General features: G+C 43.6%; 1 protein-coding gene across 1 annotated transcript; it reads right to left on the bottom strand.

Moving 5' to 3' along the window:
• Positions 1-19063: 19063 nt before the first annotated feature.
• On the bottom strand, positions 19064-19477 carry LOC124972474 (RNA-binding protein 3-like). The gene has a single exon (XM_047536901.1). The coding sequence runs from the start codon at positions 19475-19477 to the stop codon at positions 19082-19084; it is 396 nt and encodes a 131-aa protein (XP_047392857.1). The 3' UTR covers positions 19064-19081.
• Positions 19478-19709: the final 232 nt, after the last annotated feature.

The raw sequence follows: 19709 nt of genomic DNA, 5'->3' as shown, positions 1-19709 counted from the left end.
GTGATCCATCTCTTCTCAAGGCACTGCTCTACCTTGTACCTTAATATATGCTTGGCTCTGTCCCCAGGGACGCTAGTAGCTTTCTCATAGTCCTGTCAGGGTCAGGAAGCAGGTCCAATGACCACTCCTCCCTCCCATTGCTACTTTCCAACCCAGTATTTTCCTCTGTTTAAAAGAGACTCCCGGGAGTGACGTCAGCAAACACATTATGAAATGCAGTTTCAGGGGCCTGGCCCTTCACAGAAACACTGGAACGATAAGCAGAAACTATCAGAATCAACGTCTTCAGAACTCATGAAAACAGCCAAAGACTTTCAGCACCCTAGCAAATGTTGAATCAAGAAAAAGGTGACTTAAACAAGGTAGAAGAAATTTCTTGTGTTTTACTTAGCCTTGTCCCATACCTGTCCCTAGCACAGCAGCAGCCTTGAAGATGTCACCCAACATTTCAAGGGTGGTACTTGGTTAGGGATGGAGGAGAGCAGCCTTTGCTCCCAAGGAGTTGTGTTTCTGTGTTTGGATCTATATTCTTATTCCCAGAAGGACTGACGGAAGGCACTGGCCTTTGTTTCAGCTAACCCAGAACTCTTTCAGGACAGAAAAGCAGCTACACGAAGGGAGTTCCTTAAAAACAATGAACAGGTCACTGTCTCTTGGGGCAAAAGATTACAGCTGGAACAAACAATAGACTTACCATATGCCTTGGAGGAAACCATGGAGAGAGAGTTAATTTGGGAATAGGAGCTTTGAAAAGCTCCTGTCTATAATGAAGAACCCAGAAAGCCATTTGCATGTCTCAGGTCAGAAAAGACCTGAGCATATGATAAGCTCTCCTCTCCTACTGATATTTAGGCTCAGGGAAGAAAAGGTAATAAAGACAACTAAAGTGGAGTTGTAAACTGACTGGCTCAGCATTGAAGGAGAGCCACCCGCATGGAACCAATCTGCAAAGACCAGAAGATTCTTTTTCTTTCCTTCTCCCGGCCCCCTTGGCGTTTAAGAGAATCTCTGTGAAACCACAAACTGACCATATTCTAAAAGAAGAGACTTTAGCGACCAGGCACAATAAAATAAATAAATAAATAAATAAAAAGTCTTTTTAAAAAAATAGCTTAGAAAGGTCATCAAATGAATAATCAGCTACAACTCCCAGCAAGGAACACAAAATAACCCCAAACAGGGGGAAGAATCCAATTTCCAGTGCTGCCACACCATAATATTCAAAGCACCCATTTTCAAGGAAAAATTATGACACCTGGCAATAAACAAGATAACATGGCCCACTCACAGGAAGAAGATAAATTAGCAGACATTGTCTATGAAGATGCAAGACGCTGAACTTCCTAGACAAAGACTTCAACTCTGTTCGAGATGTTCACAAGTCTACGGGAACCATGCTCCAAGAACTAAAGGAAACTGTGAGAACAAAGACTCAACAAACACAGAGTATCAATCATGCAATGAAATCCGAACGGGCAGAAGAAATAATCAGCAAACCTGGAGAGAGAGAAATTGGCAAGTATCCAGTCTGAGAAGAAAGATAGAATAAAGAAAACAAACAGAGTCTAGGAGACCTGTGGGACATCATTAAGATCAACCTACATATTGTGGGAGTCTCAGAAGGAGGAGAGAGAGAAAGGGCCAGAAAAAAATTTGAAAAAATAATGACCCCAAAGTCCCAATTCTGATGAAAGACACGATTCCACACATCCAAGAAACTCAATGAACTACAAGTCATATAAACACAAAAAGGTACACACCGATTCATTGCATATTAAACTGTCCAAAGACAAACAGAGAGATAATCTTATAGTAGGAACAAGAGAGCCACTCATCACATACAGGGGAACCCAAATAGGACTGATCATTTCTCATTAGAATCCCGGGAGGACGGAAGGCAGTGAGGTGACATATTTAAAGTGCCAAAGGGAAAAACAAATTGTCCACCAAGAATTTTCTGTCTGACAAAACTCTGTTTCAAAAATGAAGAGTAAGGGGCTGGGGATATAGCTCAGTGGGTAGAGTGCTTGCCTTGCAAGCATAAGGCCCTGGGTTCGATCCCCAGCACTGCAAAAAAAAAAAAAAAAAAAAAAAAGAAGAAGGTAAAGATATTTCCAAATAAACTAAGGCTGTCTAAAGCTACGATGATTCATTGCTAATGGCTCTAACTGACAAGCTGGGCCAAAACACTATTTCAAGCTGAAATTCAAGGACCCTGGACAGTAACCTGAAGGCTTACAAAGAAATAAAGGATATTGGTAAAGGTAAATACACGGGTAAATATATGAGAGCCGATGTATTTTGGTTAATAAACCCTCTTTTCTGTGTATGACTAAAGGACAGATGCATAAAACAGTAATTATAAAATGATGTTAAGGCACCCAACGTACAAAGATGTAAGTTGTCGTAACAGTGATCACTCTTGAAAAGTTTCCCTACGCAATTACTTGCCCTCCTTTGACCCGGCACTCTAAACCCTAAGGAAAGGTTGCACCTAAATAATTAAGATGTTAACTGTTAAATAATGTTTATTTAGATTGACAGAACCCACGATACAGAGTGGCCTTTGGATTACATCAGAATGTGTGAGATGATGCCTAACTTGCAGAAAAGGAGGGTGTTTACCTAAACACTCACAGGAACTAGGCTCAGGAGGTCAGGGTCGATTGCGATCTTCTGGCCAAGGAAAGACACACTTGCCCTGGATGATGAAGAGCCCTGCTCAGAAAGTAGCCTTCCTGCCTATCGTCCCACCACACCTCTTTCCCTCCCTGCAAGAGCCCTTTTGTGTGCCTAAGCTCCACAAGATGGACCGTTCCTTCTATGATAGCTCCCCACTCCCATCTTCTCACAGTGTGGGCCCTTGAATAAGCCTGATTTTCTTCCCACCAACTTGTCTCCCAGGTATTGGCTTCCGAGTGGCAGGCAGACAGATGTGGGTCCCATAGCAAATTTGGCAACCCAGACAGGAGCTGTGCACAAGGGGTGGCACAGCCCTTTCAGTTTTCAACAGACAGAGCCATTGCCTGTTGCAGCACAGCAGGGCTTTCTTACTCGGGCTACCAGGGAGAGCCAGGACTACTCATAAGAGCCAGCTGCTGGTGACAAGATAACCCTGTGGTTGGGACTGCAGGGAGACTTACCAGCAGCTGTTGAGAGTCTTTGGTCTCAGGGATTCTCCCTTCGCTCCTCCTCTCCAGTTGCCTATGAAAGGTTTCTTGGTGGAAGGAAATGATCTTTGGGGGAGTCCTCAAACTCCAGGCTGAATAAGTCATGCCAGTATGCACATCCGGAATCTTCTCTCTCTGCCACTCAGGGCTCAAATAGCCATTTGGGCCTTGCTGGGGTTGTTTTCAGTACCAGCTGCTGTGAGGTCAGATTCTAAGAACTGGTATTCACAATTTCTCCTCTGGGGGAAATCTGTTTGTGTGAGGAGCACTCGGTTGGGTGTGGCTGTTCCTCCTCTTATAACTACTTTTTTCTTTTGTTTTTCAAATGGGCATCTTGATTTCAATACCATCTAAGAGTCCTCTGGGCCACCCACCAGCTGACTGCACATCTTACAGCTATGATCCTATGACCAGAGAGAAACTGGAATTCCACTGCAACACTGTACACACATATAACACAATATGTGTTTGATTCAGATGACAGAGGGCCACCTCTCAGATCTTGAAATTACCGTACTATTTCACAATTGAAACAGTTGTATCAGAGATCGGGTAAATGGGGTGACATCCCTCGAGAATAACAAAGAGGGAAGGAGGCTGATGGTTCAGAGTAGGAAAAGACAACCCCCACCATATTAACATTCAGGAGGGGTTGGGCACGGTGGTGCACACCTCTAATCCCAGTGACTTGGGAGGCTGAGGCAGGGGGATGCCAAGTTCCAGGCCAGCCTGGACGACTTAGTGAGACCCTCTGCAACCTAGCGAGTCCCTGTCGCAAAATCCAAAATAAAAAGTGCTGGGGATGCAGCTCATCAGTAAAGCTCCCCTGGGTTCAGTCCCCAGTTCCAAAAGCAAAAACGCAGGAGGTTAAAGAAATGTGTCTTTCAAATGCTTTAAATCTGCCCCCAGTTGCTATGAGGCCATGGCACCACCAGGACCCATGGACAATGAGGGGGGGTCCCGGGAGCCCTCACAATCTGTGCACAACCTGTGTATCTCCTGCATGATATGAAAGCAAGGAAGGAATGGTCTCCCACTGAAACACCCAACAGGGCACTCACTCACTTTGCTCAGGGAGCATCCCGTCGCAGGGCAGGACAATACTGTCTCAGACAGCATCCAGTTGGACGACTGAACCCAAATAGTTGTCTGGCAAGATATACTGGGTTTATAGCCCATTCTCAATTTCAGATTTGTTAAACTGAAAACGTCATAACACACCTCATAGAGACAATCCATTAACACGACTGAATCAGCCTGACCTGGTGGCACACGGCCGTAATCCCAGTGGCTCAGGAGGCTGAGCCGGGAAGATCGCAAGTTCAAAGCCAGCCTCAGCAAGTTATCAAGGCCCTAAGCAACTCAGCGAGACCCTGTCTCTAAATAAAAAAATAAAAAGGGATGTGGCTCACTAGTTGAGCACCCCTGGGTTCAGTCCCCGGTGCAGACTGAATCACATGTCTCCAAATTTTGCAAGGCAGGCCGCAGTTTTCATGAGGAGAACACGAGGCGAGGAAACAAAAACAGGTGGGGGAATGTGAAAAAAGAGAGTCCCTAGGAAGGGCCCCATGTGCATATTGCAAGGAAGAGTGGTGCTGGCAGCACGACTGCCTGAAATTAAAGTAAGGGAGTGAAAGTGAGAGGGGAAGTCGCATAGACAGATGGTGAACTAGGGACTCCCGGGGGCTCCCTTCAATCTTCTGGAGCCGATTCCAATTTCCTCACAGCAGCCCTGCTTAGCATTGACGACGACGGGGAACGAAATGATTGATTTTCTTGTGTGCTGGTACCACGTATTCTGTTCTCAACACTGAAGTGGCTTGCAGTAGGCAGAAGGCGGTGTCTATTGCAGGCACGCACGCCAAAGAAACCTTTCCTCCAACCTATGGAATGCCAACTAGGGGACTCCAAACGAAAGCACAGTTTTCTTTACGTGCCAGGACGTCAGTTCCATCATCAGGATGGGATTTGCTGTTCAGAGGAAATGTTCCTGTAAGCTTCTCTCAGAAAAAGACAGCAGCCCCACCTACAGGTCGCACGGGAACAAGCCTTAAGATGGCAGATGCTGCTTCCTCGCGTCAAGGAAACCACCGAGGCTTGCCCTCTGAGATCTATGAGAGGGCAGGACCGCCTGGGCAGATGGAACCCTGGGAGCAACAGTAAGTGCACACCCAGTAAACACCGAGTTGAAAGAGTGAGCTACTGTACCTCAGAAGAACAGCACCCTCTCAAGACAGAGACCTTAGAAGGAGTGCAGCCAGGGCTGGAGAATTTCTTTCAGTGTGAACTGATTTGGTCTTGTCGGTCACACTACAATGCCCCAGTTCTGCCAGTAAGGAAACCTCATGCAAATGGGCACAGATTTCTTCAGGATCTGAGAGCCACCGATTACACTGTGCGCCACGTTCACCCTGCTCTGCCAGATCCTTGTGCTTTATCGACTCTCATAACTGGGGATCACCGACGGCTTTCGGTATTGGACCTGAAGCAAGAAGCACGCTTTCTTTTGTATCCCACTTGAGGGCACTTCTCAGTTACTGTTTCTTTCTTTCTTTTTTTTTTTTATGAATTGTTGGTGAACCTTTTTATATTTATTTGTATGCAGTGCTGAGAATTGAACCCAGTGCCTCACACATGCTAGGCAAGCGCTCTACCACTGAGCCACAACCCCAGCCCTACTGTTTGCTTTTCAATGGTGAGAAATTAAAGGAATTTTGTCCTGGGAACAAAAGCCACCCTCCAATACTGCTCTGCTGCCTCAGGGTTTTAAAGTCCCCACCACTTTGGGTGAGATTTGAGCAAAGACTTAAGAGCTCTCCACGTGGAAGAGAAGAAGGTCTTGCTGAAATATGTTGATGACTGGCTTAGAGCAAGCCCCGCTTATGGAAAATGTCCACGTGACACCATTTAGTGCTAAATCACCTGGCATACTGTGGATACGAAGTGTCACCCTAGAAAGGTCAGACTGGCAAGCAGAGAGTAGCTTACCTTGAGTTTTAATTTAAGCAAGGAAAATGGAGCATGATGTCCAATTGCAAACAAACAATTGCTAATGTCACACAGGAGACAGCTGTGAGAGTTTCTAGGCGTGGCACAGAGTTCTGCCAAATCTGGGTCCCTAATCTTGGACCTAGAGTTAAACCTCTTTCTGAAGCCTTCAAGGGCCAGACTCAGAGCGCCTACATTAGACCACTGAGTGCCAGCAAGCCTTCGACTCTGTTAAGGAAAATTAACATCAGCATAGCCTTGGGGTGGCTTGAACCTTGAAAGCCCTTCAAGTTCTAAGTCCATGAGAAACAAGACATAGGTTTACAGTTACTTATTCACATGCTTGGAGATTGCCCTGGACCTACAGCTTCTTTCCTCAAACAACTGGAACGAACAACCAAAGGATGGACGCCCTGTCTCCGAGCACTCACTGCCACTTGTGGCAGCTTACGTGAGGCAGAAGAGTTCACCTTGGGAGAGGCCATTAGGGTACCTGTGCCTCATCAGGTTGTTTTGTTTGGGGCTCTTGCGGTACTGGGGACTGAATCCAGGGGCACTTTCCCACTGAGCTACATCCCCAGCCCTTCTGAATTCTTATTTCAAGACAGGGTCTTGCTAAGTTTCTGAGGCTGGCCTCAAACTTGCGATCCTCCTGCCTCAGCCTCCCGAGTCACTCCCCAGTGACTCGGGCATGAGCCACCGTGCCGGGCTGAAGCCAGTTTCAAAACACCTACACGAAGGGACACATTGTGGAAGAAATGAACTGGCAGTTTCAATATGGTCCGTCTTGATGGAAGACCCTTTCTAGCCTCTGTGGTCCCTGCCCCACCTTTTAAGTTAGAAAACAAAGTCATGATTGAAAGATATGTACAGTTGGGCCAGATGTTAACTATCTTGCATTCTTTTGCTCTTTCCAGGTTTGCCCACCTGACTTATGAGCCACTCTGCCCCTTCCGTCCTGGAGGGGCTGAGGACCCAAAGAAAAGGTGACCAAGAAGTGGTGAAAGGACCAAATGATTCGCTCTTAACAACCCACTATTCATTGAAGCTTGCAGAGTAAAGCCTGGGTCCATCGCTCTAGAACCAAGCAAGCTCCACCAGCGGAAGACACTTCTGGTCCTTCTTCCGGTCCTCTCTGGGCCTACACAGCAAGAGAGGATCCCAAATATTTATTTGGAAGAACAAGGTAACTAAGACAAGTAAGTATGAGGATATGAACCCTTCTGATTATGCCTCTGTTTTTCCACACGTTGCACACTTGGCAGGATGAAGCCCAAATGAGGATGACTCAGACTGTGACCACCACTGCCAAAGTAAATCATCACTAAACTTGCCACCCCAAGCATCGTCCGTGCACGACAGGGGGGTCAGCTAATTCAGCCCTTATACGATGCCTCCTCACTCCCAGGCTGTGGGAAACACAACCCTGAGCAGCAACTGGGAATCCCGTACTATGTCAGAATCACCAAACGCCCGAGCCCACTTCTGCCTTGACGTGGTCTCCTAGGATCCCCTGTACTCAGGTCTTCAAGCTCCTGAAATGCCATCCCCTCCATAAAACCATCTCAATCCAGACCCGCGCCCATCGCCAGCACCCCTTCGGCCCGGCCCCTTCTGTGCCCACCTCCCACTGCCTCTCAAGACTCCTCTGCCCTCAAATGCTCCCCAACAAGCACATCCACCCTTTGGCCCACCTAGAGTGTTACTGCTGAGCCGCATCCATTGTTCTCCTCCCGATTTCTGCTGTAGCCCTACATTCCAGGGCCGAGCCTTCAGAATCAATCTTCAGCACCAGTCCTTGCACCAGATGCACCACCTGAAATGGGGCTGGGGCTCCGGCATGTGCCCGCTACCCATGGTGGCCTGACCATTAGCATCAGAGTGTAGCTGGCCTGGCTTTGTCTGTGGTCTCTTCCTTCCTGACAGAGCAGGTTACTTCCACCATTTGCCCCGGAAGCCAGCTGCTACTGCCATAACCTCTCATTAGAGAAGTGGGGAAATAGGAGGAGGAGAAGGAGCCTGCTTTCTGGCTCTGGATTCACCCCTCCCTGGCTCTGCAGGTTGCTAAGAACTGGGCTGTGCTCCCAGCATAACCACCCACTCCCAGCATAACCAGCATCCACGACCATCGCTCCCCACCTGCCATAAGTGGAATCTGGGGAAATGCTGAGCTTCTTCTGCACTTACGGTAGCCATGTAACGTCAGATGAGTCACCATTTCCAGAGGTAGCATTACTTGCTCTGTCTCGGAGCATCATTCATTCCATGGAATTAAGCTGCCTCCTCCATATGGAAGGCCATCCACAAGTATTCAGAAGATTCTGAGTGGTGACAGTTGAGATGGTCACCAGGGCCAGGAGCTCTGGAGTGTGACAGATCTGGATTTGGACCCGGTTCTGCCTCACTCTAGCAGAGTGAAGTTGGGGCAGTTATGTAACCTCACGGAGCTTTGGTGTCCTTGCCTATGAAACAAGGATGACCCCTCACGCTCCCTCTGACATTCTCCTGAGAGATGAACGAGAAACCCGACATGTATGTGAAGCTCCCACCACAATTTTTTTTTAACATACTGCCTTTTCTATTTGTGCCTTTTTTAAACGTTGTTTTGCGGTGCTGGGAACTGAACCCAGGGCTTGGTGCATGCCAGGCGAGTGTTCCACCACTGAGATACATCCAGCGTGGCCCAGCCCAATTTTTTACTTTCTTTCTTTCTTGCCATGCTGAGGATGGAACCCAGCGCCTCACACATGCTAAGCAATTCCTCTTTCACTGAGTTATACCCCAGCCCTCCCAGCACAATCCTTTGCTCTACATTAAGGCTATTGATTGACAGCTTTTGATATTCTCAGATAACCTAGAGCCTGGGAGCCACAGAACACTATCTTGGCAGACTCAGAAGGGACCTTCCGGCCTGGCCATTTCCTGGACCTTGCTGATGGGGTCACTTGGCGCGTGCCAACCAAAGTCTGGATATCCCAAGAAAACCCAACTCAGGCAAGGATTCTGAAAGTTGAATAAACTGCAATGCTGGCTGGGCTCCTACCCTCACCCTGTGTCTGCAGTGATTGTAACAGTGCCGACTAGCAAAGAGTAGTTTCCTCTCAGTTGCAGTGGACATGGCCAATACTATTGGGAAGACTTGGAGGACCCTGGGTCTCTCCAAGAATGCTGAGAGTTCTATAAGCCTGCCTCCTAGCCTTCCCAGAGAAACTTCTTTCCTCTGCTTGGAAGAGTCTCAGTCTCTGTCTGTGTCTCTCTGTGTCTGTCTCTGTCTCTCCCTCTCTCTCTTTCTGTCTCTCTCTCTCTCCCTCCCTCTCAAGTGTTTAGAATTTGGCAAAGAGAACATTTTTATATCAGTGCATAAAACATGCATTACTCAACAAATGATGTTGGGGCACTTGAGTAACCTTTCAGTGGTTGATCCATCACTGTCTCTCCCATCAAAATAAATTTTCCAGTTTGCTGTCAGTGAATATTTTTATGATTTTATGTTGGATAGTTGTTTCCATAGCCCACAAAGGGTGAATTCATAACAAAAAAATTATATAAATACACCTAAAAGGTTTTTTTACCTTATACTTTAAAACGGATCATGAACAAAGTTAAACTAAAGTCATGAAGAGGGAAAATGCTTTTAAATTATGACAAAGTTGGTGCTCTATTTGTAAAGAGTAATTACAAATCAATATGAAAACATACCCATCTCAATTAGAAAACAGGCAAAATATACAAATGAACAGTTTTCAGAAAGGAAGATACCACTGGATAAATGTTATATGAAATAATTTTCAACCACATTATAATTCCAAAGGAAAGTAAAATAACATTGGGATATGATTGAAATCATTGTACAAGAAATTATATGAAAGATTGAACATAATGAATCTGTTTGAGGTGGGATGCGAAAAAATGGAAATTGGTGCAAAATTTTGGGAGTATCATTCAGTGATATGTACCAAACACTAAAAATAGTTTACACTCTGATGTAAAAATTTTCTTCCTAAAAATCTATTACATAAATCAAACATAATTTTATTCATTTCTTACTGAAAAACAAAAAACCAAAAGGTATGTAAATAGAGGACTAGTTAAAACAGCTTTGAAATATATGTTGTGGAATATTATCCATCCCCAGTCAACACCCATATGTATGTGTAGAGAAGCTATGGGAGGCTGCACTCCAAGTCAGTAGTGTCCTTGGGAGGGTCATTGCTGTGCTGGACATACAAGACATCTGTAATTCCTTCTTTCTGACTTTCTCAATCTCTTTCCGACAAGAATTATGTGTATTTTATCATCAAAATAGGCCGATGAGCAATAAGGGGACTTCGATGAAAATAGGAATGCTTCAGGAGTAGCAGCAATAGAGGCAGAATGGTCTGGTGTATACTCTGTAACCCCTGAAAAGTTGATCAAACAAACACAATTCTCAAGATCACCAAGTTGCCAGAACTGGTCCCTTTATCCTGAGTGCACCTTCATACCCACCCTCTGAATCCCGAATGCAGAAGTCACACAACACATGTCTTGCATCACCTGGGCTTGGCATGTTGGATCTGTGAGCTTGGTTACAATAGTTAATTACTCTGAGCCTGACCAACACTGGGTGATACTTTCAGCTGAAATTGTGATCCCCGCATAACAGAGAACTAGAATGTGTGTTCCAGTGACCACACAGGATGTCACCTCTCCAGTTGCTCTGTCTGGGCACCTCATGGACTCATGTCTTTTCTATGGCCTCCTCAGTCATTTTCATTCCACCTTGTGCTTTTTGCACCAGGGCCCAGGTCCTTGTCACTGAGACAAAGGGCTGGAGGTGCAGTTTTGGCATACCTTCCAGCCAGGGTTCTTCCTCCAACATCATCTGGAAGGCACAGCCCTGATGGCTGCACCAAGAATACAAGACCACCAGTGCTCTCCGATCTGGCCCTGGGAACTAACTAGACCTGCCTCAGAGTGAGCAGGGCCAGCTCAGCAGTCCATGGCATACACATGAGCTTCTCTCCTCAGTGCCACACCCCTGCCCTGCCACTCCTTTTCCAGGGAAGCTGTTTTGTTCAGAAAGAAAAGCCTGGGCTAGCTGGCATTCCCAGTGCAGAAGCCTGCCTTTGCCTCCTTTCTGAACTCATGCCCAGAGCTTCTGTACTTGCAGAAGCTACCTACCCACCCATCAGTTTCCCTTCTGCAGTGTCCTTTGGATGGGGTTGGCATTGTACTCAAAGACACACCAAATCCATCTGCAGCTCATTTACTGCTGCGTTGGAGAGTAGCCTGGCTACCCTATACAGAAATGACTCTCTACTGTCTGCACACAAAGTTCTCCATACATTTGAAGACTCCCCTGTGAGCTGCTAGCATGGAACAAAATCCAGGATCCTGCACAGGTTAGGCATACTAACAGCATGAGCTCTTTACACACACACACACACACACACACACACACACACACACACACAAGAAAGAGACAGAACTCTAGATGCATGTACTAAATATCTACACACATCATACACATGTGAGCACACACACACACAAACTCATGAATACCATAAAACCAGAGGTCCACAGCACTGACACAGCATCCAGCTTTGCCTGCTTTCAGATTCATCCAGAGTTCTGTCCCTTCCAGGAGAAGTCACCTCCCATCTGAAGTTATCATCTTATCTTGACTTGTATGTGTACTCCTGGAAATATCCCTGGGCTCTCTGGCACCCCAACTCCTAGCCAACTCTTGACTGGGAGCAGGGCAAAAGTACACACATACAGCATGGGTAGATGGAATGAACAGAACAGCAGCTTCTCTGCTGTGATCTGTCTGACCTGCTTGGCTTGGACAACAGCTTGAATGCCCAGGCCAAGTAATGTTCACCAGCAAAAGAAACCTGTGTCTCCCCATGCCTTCTGTCTTCCACACTCTCAGTTGGCCACAGCTCTCCAGAATGTTCACCAGTGTCTAATAGACCCTGGCACCCCTCTCAATGCCCAGAGACCTGAAACCTTCACATATTTCTGTAAGACTTAAGAAGCAGTACCCCAAGAACATGTTTGTACACCAAAGGATATGGGGAAGGGTGTTCTTTTATAAGCCCAGTGTGCAAAAGGAGGCAAAGCTTTCCTTGATTTTTTTTGGGGTGCTGGGGATTGAACCCAGGGCCTTGTGCATGCAAGGCAAGCACTCTACCAATTGAGCTATATCCACAGCCCTGCTTTCCTTGATTTTGAAGAAGGTAAGCTGCCAAGACCCAAACCCTTGCAGCCTGATATGGAACCAACTTTCCTCACCTCATCCATGGGAATAATATGGGTGTATTTCACCCACCTTTAACCAGGAAGTTTCTTATAAGATGCTCAGGCACTTTCCTGGAGCCTTGATCCACAAGAGCAGTAGAGTAGAAGCTGGAAGCAGTAAGAGGAGGCCAGAAGCATTGTTAACAAGGATGAAAATGGAGAAGCTTCAGGGACTCCTGGTGCCTTGGGAGGGAAATTCCCATAAATGTTTGTTAAAGAAAACGATATGATTGGTCCTTTGGAAGGAGAAATGTTTTCATATTTTCTGGTGTGTTCCTCTCATCCCACTGGGCAAGTACAGCTTCAAAATTAACTGTAACAGGCATTGGTTTAAAAAAATAACACTGAAAGATCCCTTGGGGCAGACCCACTTCCAACATCCAACAAAGACAGAAAATGGCTGTCTTTCTTATATACCCATTAGCTCAGAGACCAGACTGAATAAAGAAGGAGAAGGAGGCCAGTTGAATGAGTTTACATCCTCGTAGTCACACTATATTTTCCATTCTCATATTTCACCTTCAACCAGTGGTTCTCGAAGTGATGTCTATAGGCCAGAATAATTAGCATCATCAGCTAAATCTCTGGGAACAGTGAACTCTGTGGCATTCTAATTGTTCTGTTCCTAATTCATTCTCCCAAGTTCTGGAATAGTCCTGAAAACCAGCACCATGATGTCATGGCAAAAACTAGAAATCTAGCAGCCACTGGAATGAGAAATCTGGTTTGGAAATCCTTCAAAACACCATTCTGAGACCGTTATCATTATTTGATTTTTCTGGTGGTTCCCTAGAAGACCCCACCTAACACTAGTCTTTATTTAACTTAAGTCAGAGCTCATCCAGTACAAACAGTCCTTCCCTAGGGGGAGATAGGGGGCATCAAAAACAATCAGAAGCAATTGTTCAACATTGTGGCTTCCTGCAGCAGTGGAAAACAGTTGAGACAAAGAATAGGCAAATCAAGGCCAGGCATGGAGGTGCACACCTGTAATCCCAGCAGCTTGGGAGGTTGAGGCAGGAGGATCACGAATTCAAAACCAGCCTCAGCAACAGCAAGGCACTAAGCAACTCAGTGAGACCCTGTCCCTAAATGAAATACAAAATAGGGCTGGGGATGTGGCTCAGGGGTCGGGTGCCCTGAGTTCAATCCACAGTACTCCCCCACAAAAAAAGAATAGCCACATTAAAAGGCTTATAAAGAAAAGCTATGGAATGAGATGTCCATAAGGGGCTTTGAAAAGCTCTAACAGATTACTGGGAATCTAGAAAGCCAAGGACATGCATAGACCCGAGAAGGCCTTCAGTTCTCAAATTTGGCTAAACTTGAAGCAGAAAGTGAAAGCTAAGGCTAAAGCAGAGGTATACATTTCTTGATCAAGTAGTAAATACACACAGGGCTCATCTTCAAAGACTAGAAGACATACTTGCTCCAGAAATTGAAGTAAGGACCAGGGGTGTAGCTCAGTGGTAGAGCACTTGCCTAGCATGACTGAGGCTCTGGGTTCAAGTCGCAGCACTACAGAAATTGAAGTAAATATTCGCTCAATCATTATCTGACCACTAAGCTAAACAGAGACTCCAGTGGCCATATTTTTTAAAGTATTTTTATTTGTAGATGAACACATTACCTATATTTTATTCATTTGTTTTTATGTGGTGCAGAGGATCAAACCTAGTGCCTCATGTGTGCTAGGCAAGCACTCTACCACTAAGCTACAACCTCAGTCCCTCCAGGAGCTATATTTAATAAGAATTCAGACTACTTGACTGTTTCAGAAAACTCATGAAACAACCATCAATAATAACAAATCCTGTGGCGGATGTAGAATCTGAAACAAAAAAGTATGTAAAGGTAACTATAGAAGTAAACATAAAAGATAATATAATTATATTTTTATTTTTAACTCTTTTATCTGATTCAAGAACCAATGCATAAAGTAATAATTATAAAATTATTTGATGTTCTTGTACAGATATGTAAAAGGCACAGGTTGGCATAATGAATTTTTTTAATCATGATCTGAGAAATATTTTAGATTCAAAGACATAACAGGTTGACAATAAACAAATGAAAAAACATATATATCAGGCAAAAAGTAGCCAAAGACCTAGAATGCATATATTAACATCAGACAAAATAAAATGTAAGAAAACAGTTGCTACTAGAGACTGAAACAATTTATAGTGATAAAACATTGAAAATATATATCGACAATAAAACATGTTTAGAGTGACATTATTCATAATAGCCAAAAAAAGTGGAAACAACCCAAATTTCCATCAATGGAAATAACAAAATGTGATATAGGCATACAATGGAACATCATATCATTTTGCCATAAAAACAAAGTATTGATACATACTACTAAATGGATGAACTTTACAAACATTATGCTAAATAAAAGAAGCCAGTCACAATAAAGCAACAAAGTGTATGATTCCGTTCATATGTAATGTTCTAAATATTCAAATCCACAGTACAGAAAACAGATTAGTGGGCTACAGGGGCTGGAAGTGGGGAGATAGGGCCACAGTGGTAATGAATATGGGTTTCTTTTTGGGTTGGTAAAAATATTCTGGAACTAGATAGTGGTAATGGTTGCATAACTCTGTGACTATACTAAAGACCACTGTACTGTATAATTTAAATGGTGAATTTTATGTTACATAAATTATATTTGTTTTTAAAACTTCAGGAGAAAAGCTCTATTGCTAAAAGGAAGAAGCAAAGAAGATGTATGGAAGATGACATGTTTGCCATATTCTGCCTCTCTGGCTAAGCAACTATAATTCTAGTTCCAAGACAGTTCCAACTGTTTTAGCTGTTCCAGCAGTTCCAGTTCCTATTTTCCCATCAGTAGTGCGGAAGGAGGGGTTAGGGGTGAATGAAGCAGCAGAAAATAGAAACAAAGCATTTTCTTTTTTATAAGATATAACCCAGTAATTACACACATCATTTATGCTCATATTCCTGTGCAGAAATTAATCACACACAGGGATGGCTACCTAACTTGTTGGACCTGGTACAAAATGAAATCAGCAGGGGAAAAAATGCAATTAAAGGCATTGAAATAGAAAGCGTTTTAAATTATTTTATCACCTAGAAAACAAATAGAAGTAACAAGGAAATATGAGAACAACCTAGACTTACAAACTACAAAAAATAATATTTTCATGTCATTTTATGCAATACAATAAATAATAATATCTTCACCTAAAAAGATACCAATGATTCCTTAGGCTAAGGCATTGATTCTACCTCAGTTATCTCTTTGGAGGATAACACAGCAGGCTATGTCTGACAGAATAAGTTTGGCACAGACTTTCCATTCACGGTATCTGGCTGCTGAGACATCCAGGCAATTTCTGACTTGAGGAAGAAGGCACACTGGAACACTGCCCCAGGAGACATGGGGCCACTGGTCGCCAGGGTAGGAAAGGAGAGAAGCATGAACACAAACTTGCCAGAAGGGTGTTACCATAAATGTGACTGTGGCTTGTGATGAACTTTCTAGTTCCTGAGTCTGGGGTTGAGGGGGATGGGGAGGAAAGGGGAGTGGCAAATGCTGAGGGCTTAGTTCAAACAAACATATCTGAGCCCCAGTGGAAAGAAGCAGATCAGACCCCACCCCAATTCAGTTCCTCCTTTATGCCTGTGCTCTAAGCCTTCTCTCTAGACAAAAAGTGCACCAGTACTGCAAACAAAATGAACATTAGTGAAATGCACATTAAACCCACAGTGAGATGCCACCACATACATATTAGAATGGCTAAGGTGAAAAAGAGTGACCATACCAAGTGCTGGAAAGGATGTGCAGAAACCTGGATTCTCCCATTGCTGGCTGGGTGAAAATGTGTGACCCACTGTTTTTCTTTTTAAATAAATTTCATTGTGCATATTTAAGGCATACAACATGTTGTTATGGGATACATATAAATAATAAAAAGTTCCCTATAGTACCTATTTTTTATTTGTTTTTGTGGCATAATCAAATAAAACATACTCATTTAAGGGGTAGAGTAGTAGCCTAGGATATGAAAGTTCCTGGGTTCAATCCCTGGCATCATAAAAAACTACTCATTTAGCATGAAGTTCATATACAGTATAATTTTCTTTCTTAGAGTCCTCATGCTGTACATTGGACCTCTACACTTGCTAATCCTACATCTCTGATACTTCATATCCTATGATCTACATCTCTCCATTTCCCCTCCCCTGTTTTGTTCTTGATCTCCTTGTATTTGAAGACTTTTTGCTCCACATTATAAGTGAAATCATTCAATATTTTTCTTTTCTTTGTCTGACTTATTTCACTTAACATAATGTCCTCCAGTTTCATTCATGCTGTGACAAGTAATAATACATTCTTTTTTTAGGGACAAATAACATTCCATTGTACATATATATCACAGTTTACTCATTCATTTGTCCTTTGATGGACACTTGAGATGCTTCCATCTCTTGACCTTAGTATACAATGCTGCAATGAAGATGTGAGTACAGGTATCTTTACAAAATTATAATTTTATTTCCTCTGTATATATGTTCCAAAGAGGAATTCCTGGTATGTTAACCAGATTTTCATCACTGTGACCAAAACAACCTGAAGGAGGCAAAGTTTATTTTGTTTCATAGTTTCAGAGGTTTCAGTCCATGGTTGACTGGCACCATTGCTGTGGGCCTGAGGTGAAGCAGAATATCATGGCAGAGGGCATGGAGGAGGAAAGCATTTCAGCTCTTGGCACTCAGGAAGCAGAGAGAGAAAGTCAGAAGATAAATGCTTCTAAATGCTCCCAGAGCACACCCCCAGCAATCTACTTCCTTTAACTAGGTCCCACCTCCAAGTAGTCCATTCAGATATCAGTGGATTAATCCACTGATAATGTCAGAGCTCTCTTGATCCAATCATTTCCTGAAAGACCAACCTCGAAACATATGAGAGTTTGGGGGACATTCTTGACCCAAACCATAGCAGCTCGGTCATATGGTAGTTGTAGTTTTCATTGCTTCACACACCTCCACTTTATTTTCCAGAATCTTTTTACCAATCTACATTCCCACCAACAGTGTACAATCGGTCCCTTTTCTCCACACTCTTGCCAACATTTGTTATCTTTTGACCTTTTTTATTAGAGCATTATAGTTATACACAGTAGTTGGGATCTTTTTGACAAAATCTATGTGCATAGAATTTGATTACTGCATTTCAGTCCCTGTTTCCTTCCCTTTTTCTCCCCTCCTCCCTCCCCCTATTCTCCTTCCTCTACTCTACTGATCTTCTTTTCACTCCTTTATTTACATATTTTTGATTGGTTCTTTCCACACAGACATAAGGGTGAAATTCCCCCAGTACATTTATATATTCATGTAACATGTTAAATTCATTTCACATTTCCTCCCCTTTCCAGTCTGTCCTCCCTCCATCTCAACATCCTTCTTCTACTCCACTAATATTCCCTATATCTTTGTTATACCAACCCACTCCCATTTTTTTCCTTTTATTTTGCTCTAGCTTCCACATGTGAAAGAAAATATTCAATTCTTGACTTTCTGAGTTTGGCTTATTTCACTTTGCATGATATTCTCCAGATTCATCCATTTACCAGAAAATACTATGATTTCATTCTTCTTGCTGGATAAGTAAAACTCCATTGAGTATATATACCACTTTTTTTCATCCACTCATCTGTTGATGGGCACCTGGGCTGCCCATAACTTGGCTACTGTGAATTGTGCTGCTGTAAACAATGGCATACATGTATTGCTATAGTATGCTAATTTTAGTTCTTTTAGATAAAAACCAAGGAGTGGAATAGCTGGGTCAATGGTTGTTCCATTCCTAGTTCTTTGAGGACTCTCCATACTGCTTTCCAGAATGGTTGTACTAGTTAGCAGTCACACTAACAATGTATGAATGTATGTTTTCCCCATACTCCTGCCAGCACTTATTATTATTCATATTCTTTTTTTCTTTACACGATTCATATTTTTAATCAGTTCTGTGAAGGATATCCTAAACACTACAAGAAACACAACAGAATATTTTTTTCCAGCTTTAAAAAAATGACATTCACAAAAATTTTTAAGATGCTTGTCTGTATAATCAGGGTGGTGCTCTTGAATTTTAAGAAAAAGTATCATGTTATTGACACAGATTGCTTATAGGTACATTTGGAAATTGCTTTCTAATCATGGTAAACGTTGTATACATGTTTTAAAAATGTCTCCATTTTAACTTTAAAAATATTAGTCTGGCCAAACTTTTCTTTTGCCAGAAGCAATAATCTTGAGAGCCCAAACTAAAAACCTGATAAAACGAAAAATACCTGTGGCCAACAAATGTCCCAGAATTTGTCTTTAAATGAGAAAAAAATTACATGGAGCTTTTTAAAAGGTGTTTTAACAAGCTACCTTGGGAGCTCAATTCAAAAATAGAAGTCGATGTACTAAAACAGATGTCTGAGCACAGCTCCAAAAGTCTTTATAAATCGGCGATTTGGAAGGACATCCGGGATCAGAAGTGTTATTCCTTGTGTATCTACTTTACGTGTATTTGCTTCAACTCAGTTGTCATAATTGTCTCGGTAATTTCTTCCTGAGTAGCGGTCATAGCCACCCCCGCTGCCACTGTAGTCTCAGGACCGTCCATATCCATATCCATATCCTCCAGGTCGACTGTCATACCGGCCACTCCCATAGCCCTGGTCCCCACCACCTCTAGAGTAGCTGTGACCACGCCCATGGGCCCCAAAGGCACCCCCTCTGGTGCCCCGGGCAGACTTGCCTGCATGGTCCTCATGGATCTGCCGACCATCCAGGGACTCTCTTTTCATGGCTTTCATGGCATCTGAGGCATGTTCTGGGTTGGTGAAAGTGATGTAGCCAAAACCCCGGGACCGCTGAGTCTCCCGGCCCTTGACAAAAACCACCTCAGAAATAGGCCCAAAGCTGCTGAACTGATCTTCCAGCGCCTGCTCATCAGTATTGAAGTTGAGCCCTCCCACCAAGAGCTTCCCTTCTTCAGAAGACATGGCAGTGGATTTGAATCCTGGAAATCAAAAAGTAGACAGACAGGAGGCTCTGAAGAGCAAGGAGAATAGGAGTATTCATATTCTTGAGAATTGCCTTTCTGACTGGAATGAGATGAAATCTCAGTGTAGTTTTGATTTGCATTTCCCCAATTGTTAGGGATGTTGAACATTTCTTCATATATTTGTTGGACATTTGTGGTTTTTTAAGCCATGACCTTTTTAAAAATATACA

This window comes from Sciurus carolinensis, chromosome X, assembly GCF_902686445.1.
Source record: "Sciurus carolinensis chromosome X, mSciCar1.2, whole genome shotgun sequence".
Classification (NCBI taxonomy): domain Eukaryota; kingdom Metazoa; phylum Chordata; class Mammalia; order Rodentia; family Sciuridae; genus Sciurus; species Sciurus carolinensis.
This window is presented reverse-complemented; position numbering and strand designations above follow the sequence as displayed.

Coding starts and splice junctions, on each gene's coding strand:
- LOC124972474 (XM_047536901.1), bottom strand. CDS start 19,477: ATGTCTTCTGAAGAAGGGAAGCTCTTGGTGGGAGGGCTCAACTTCAAT.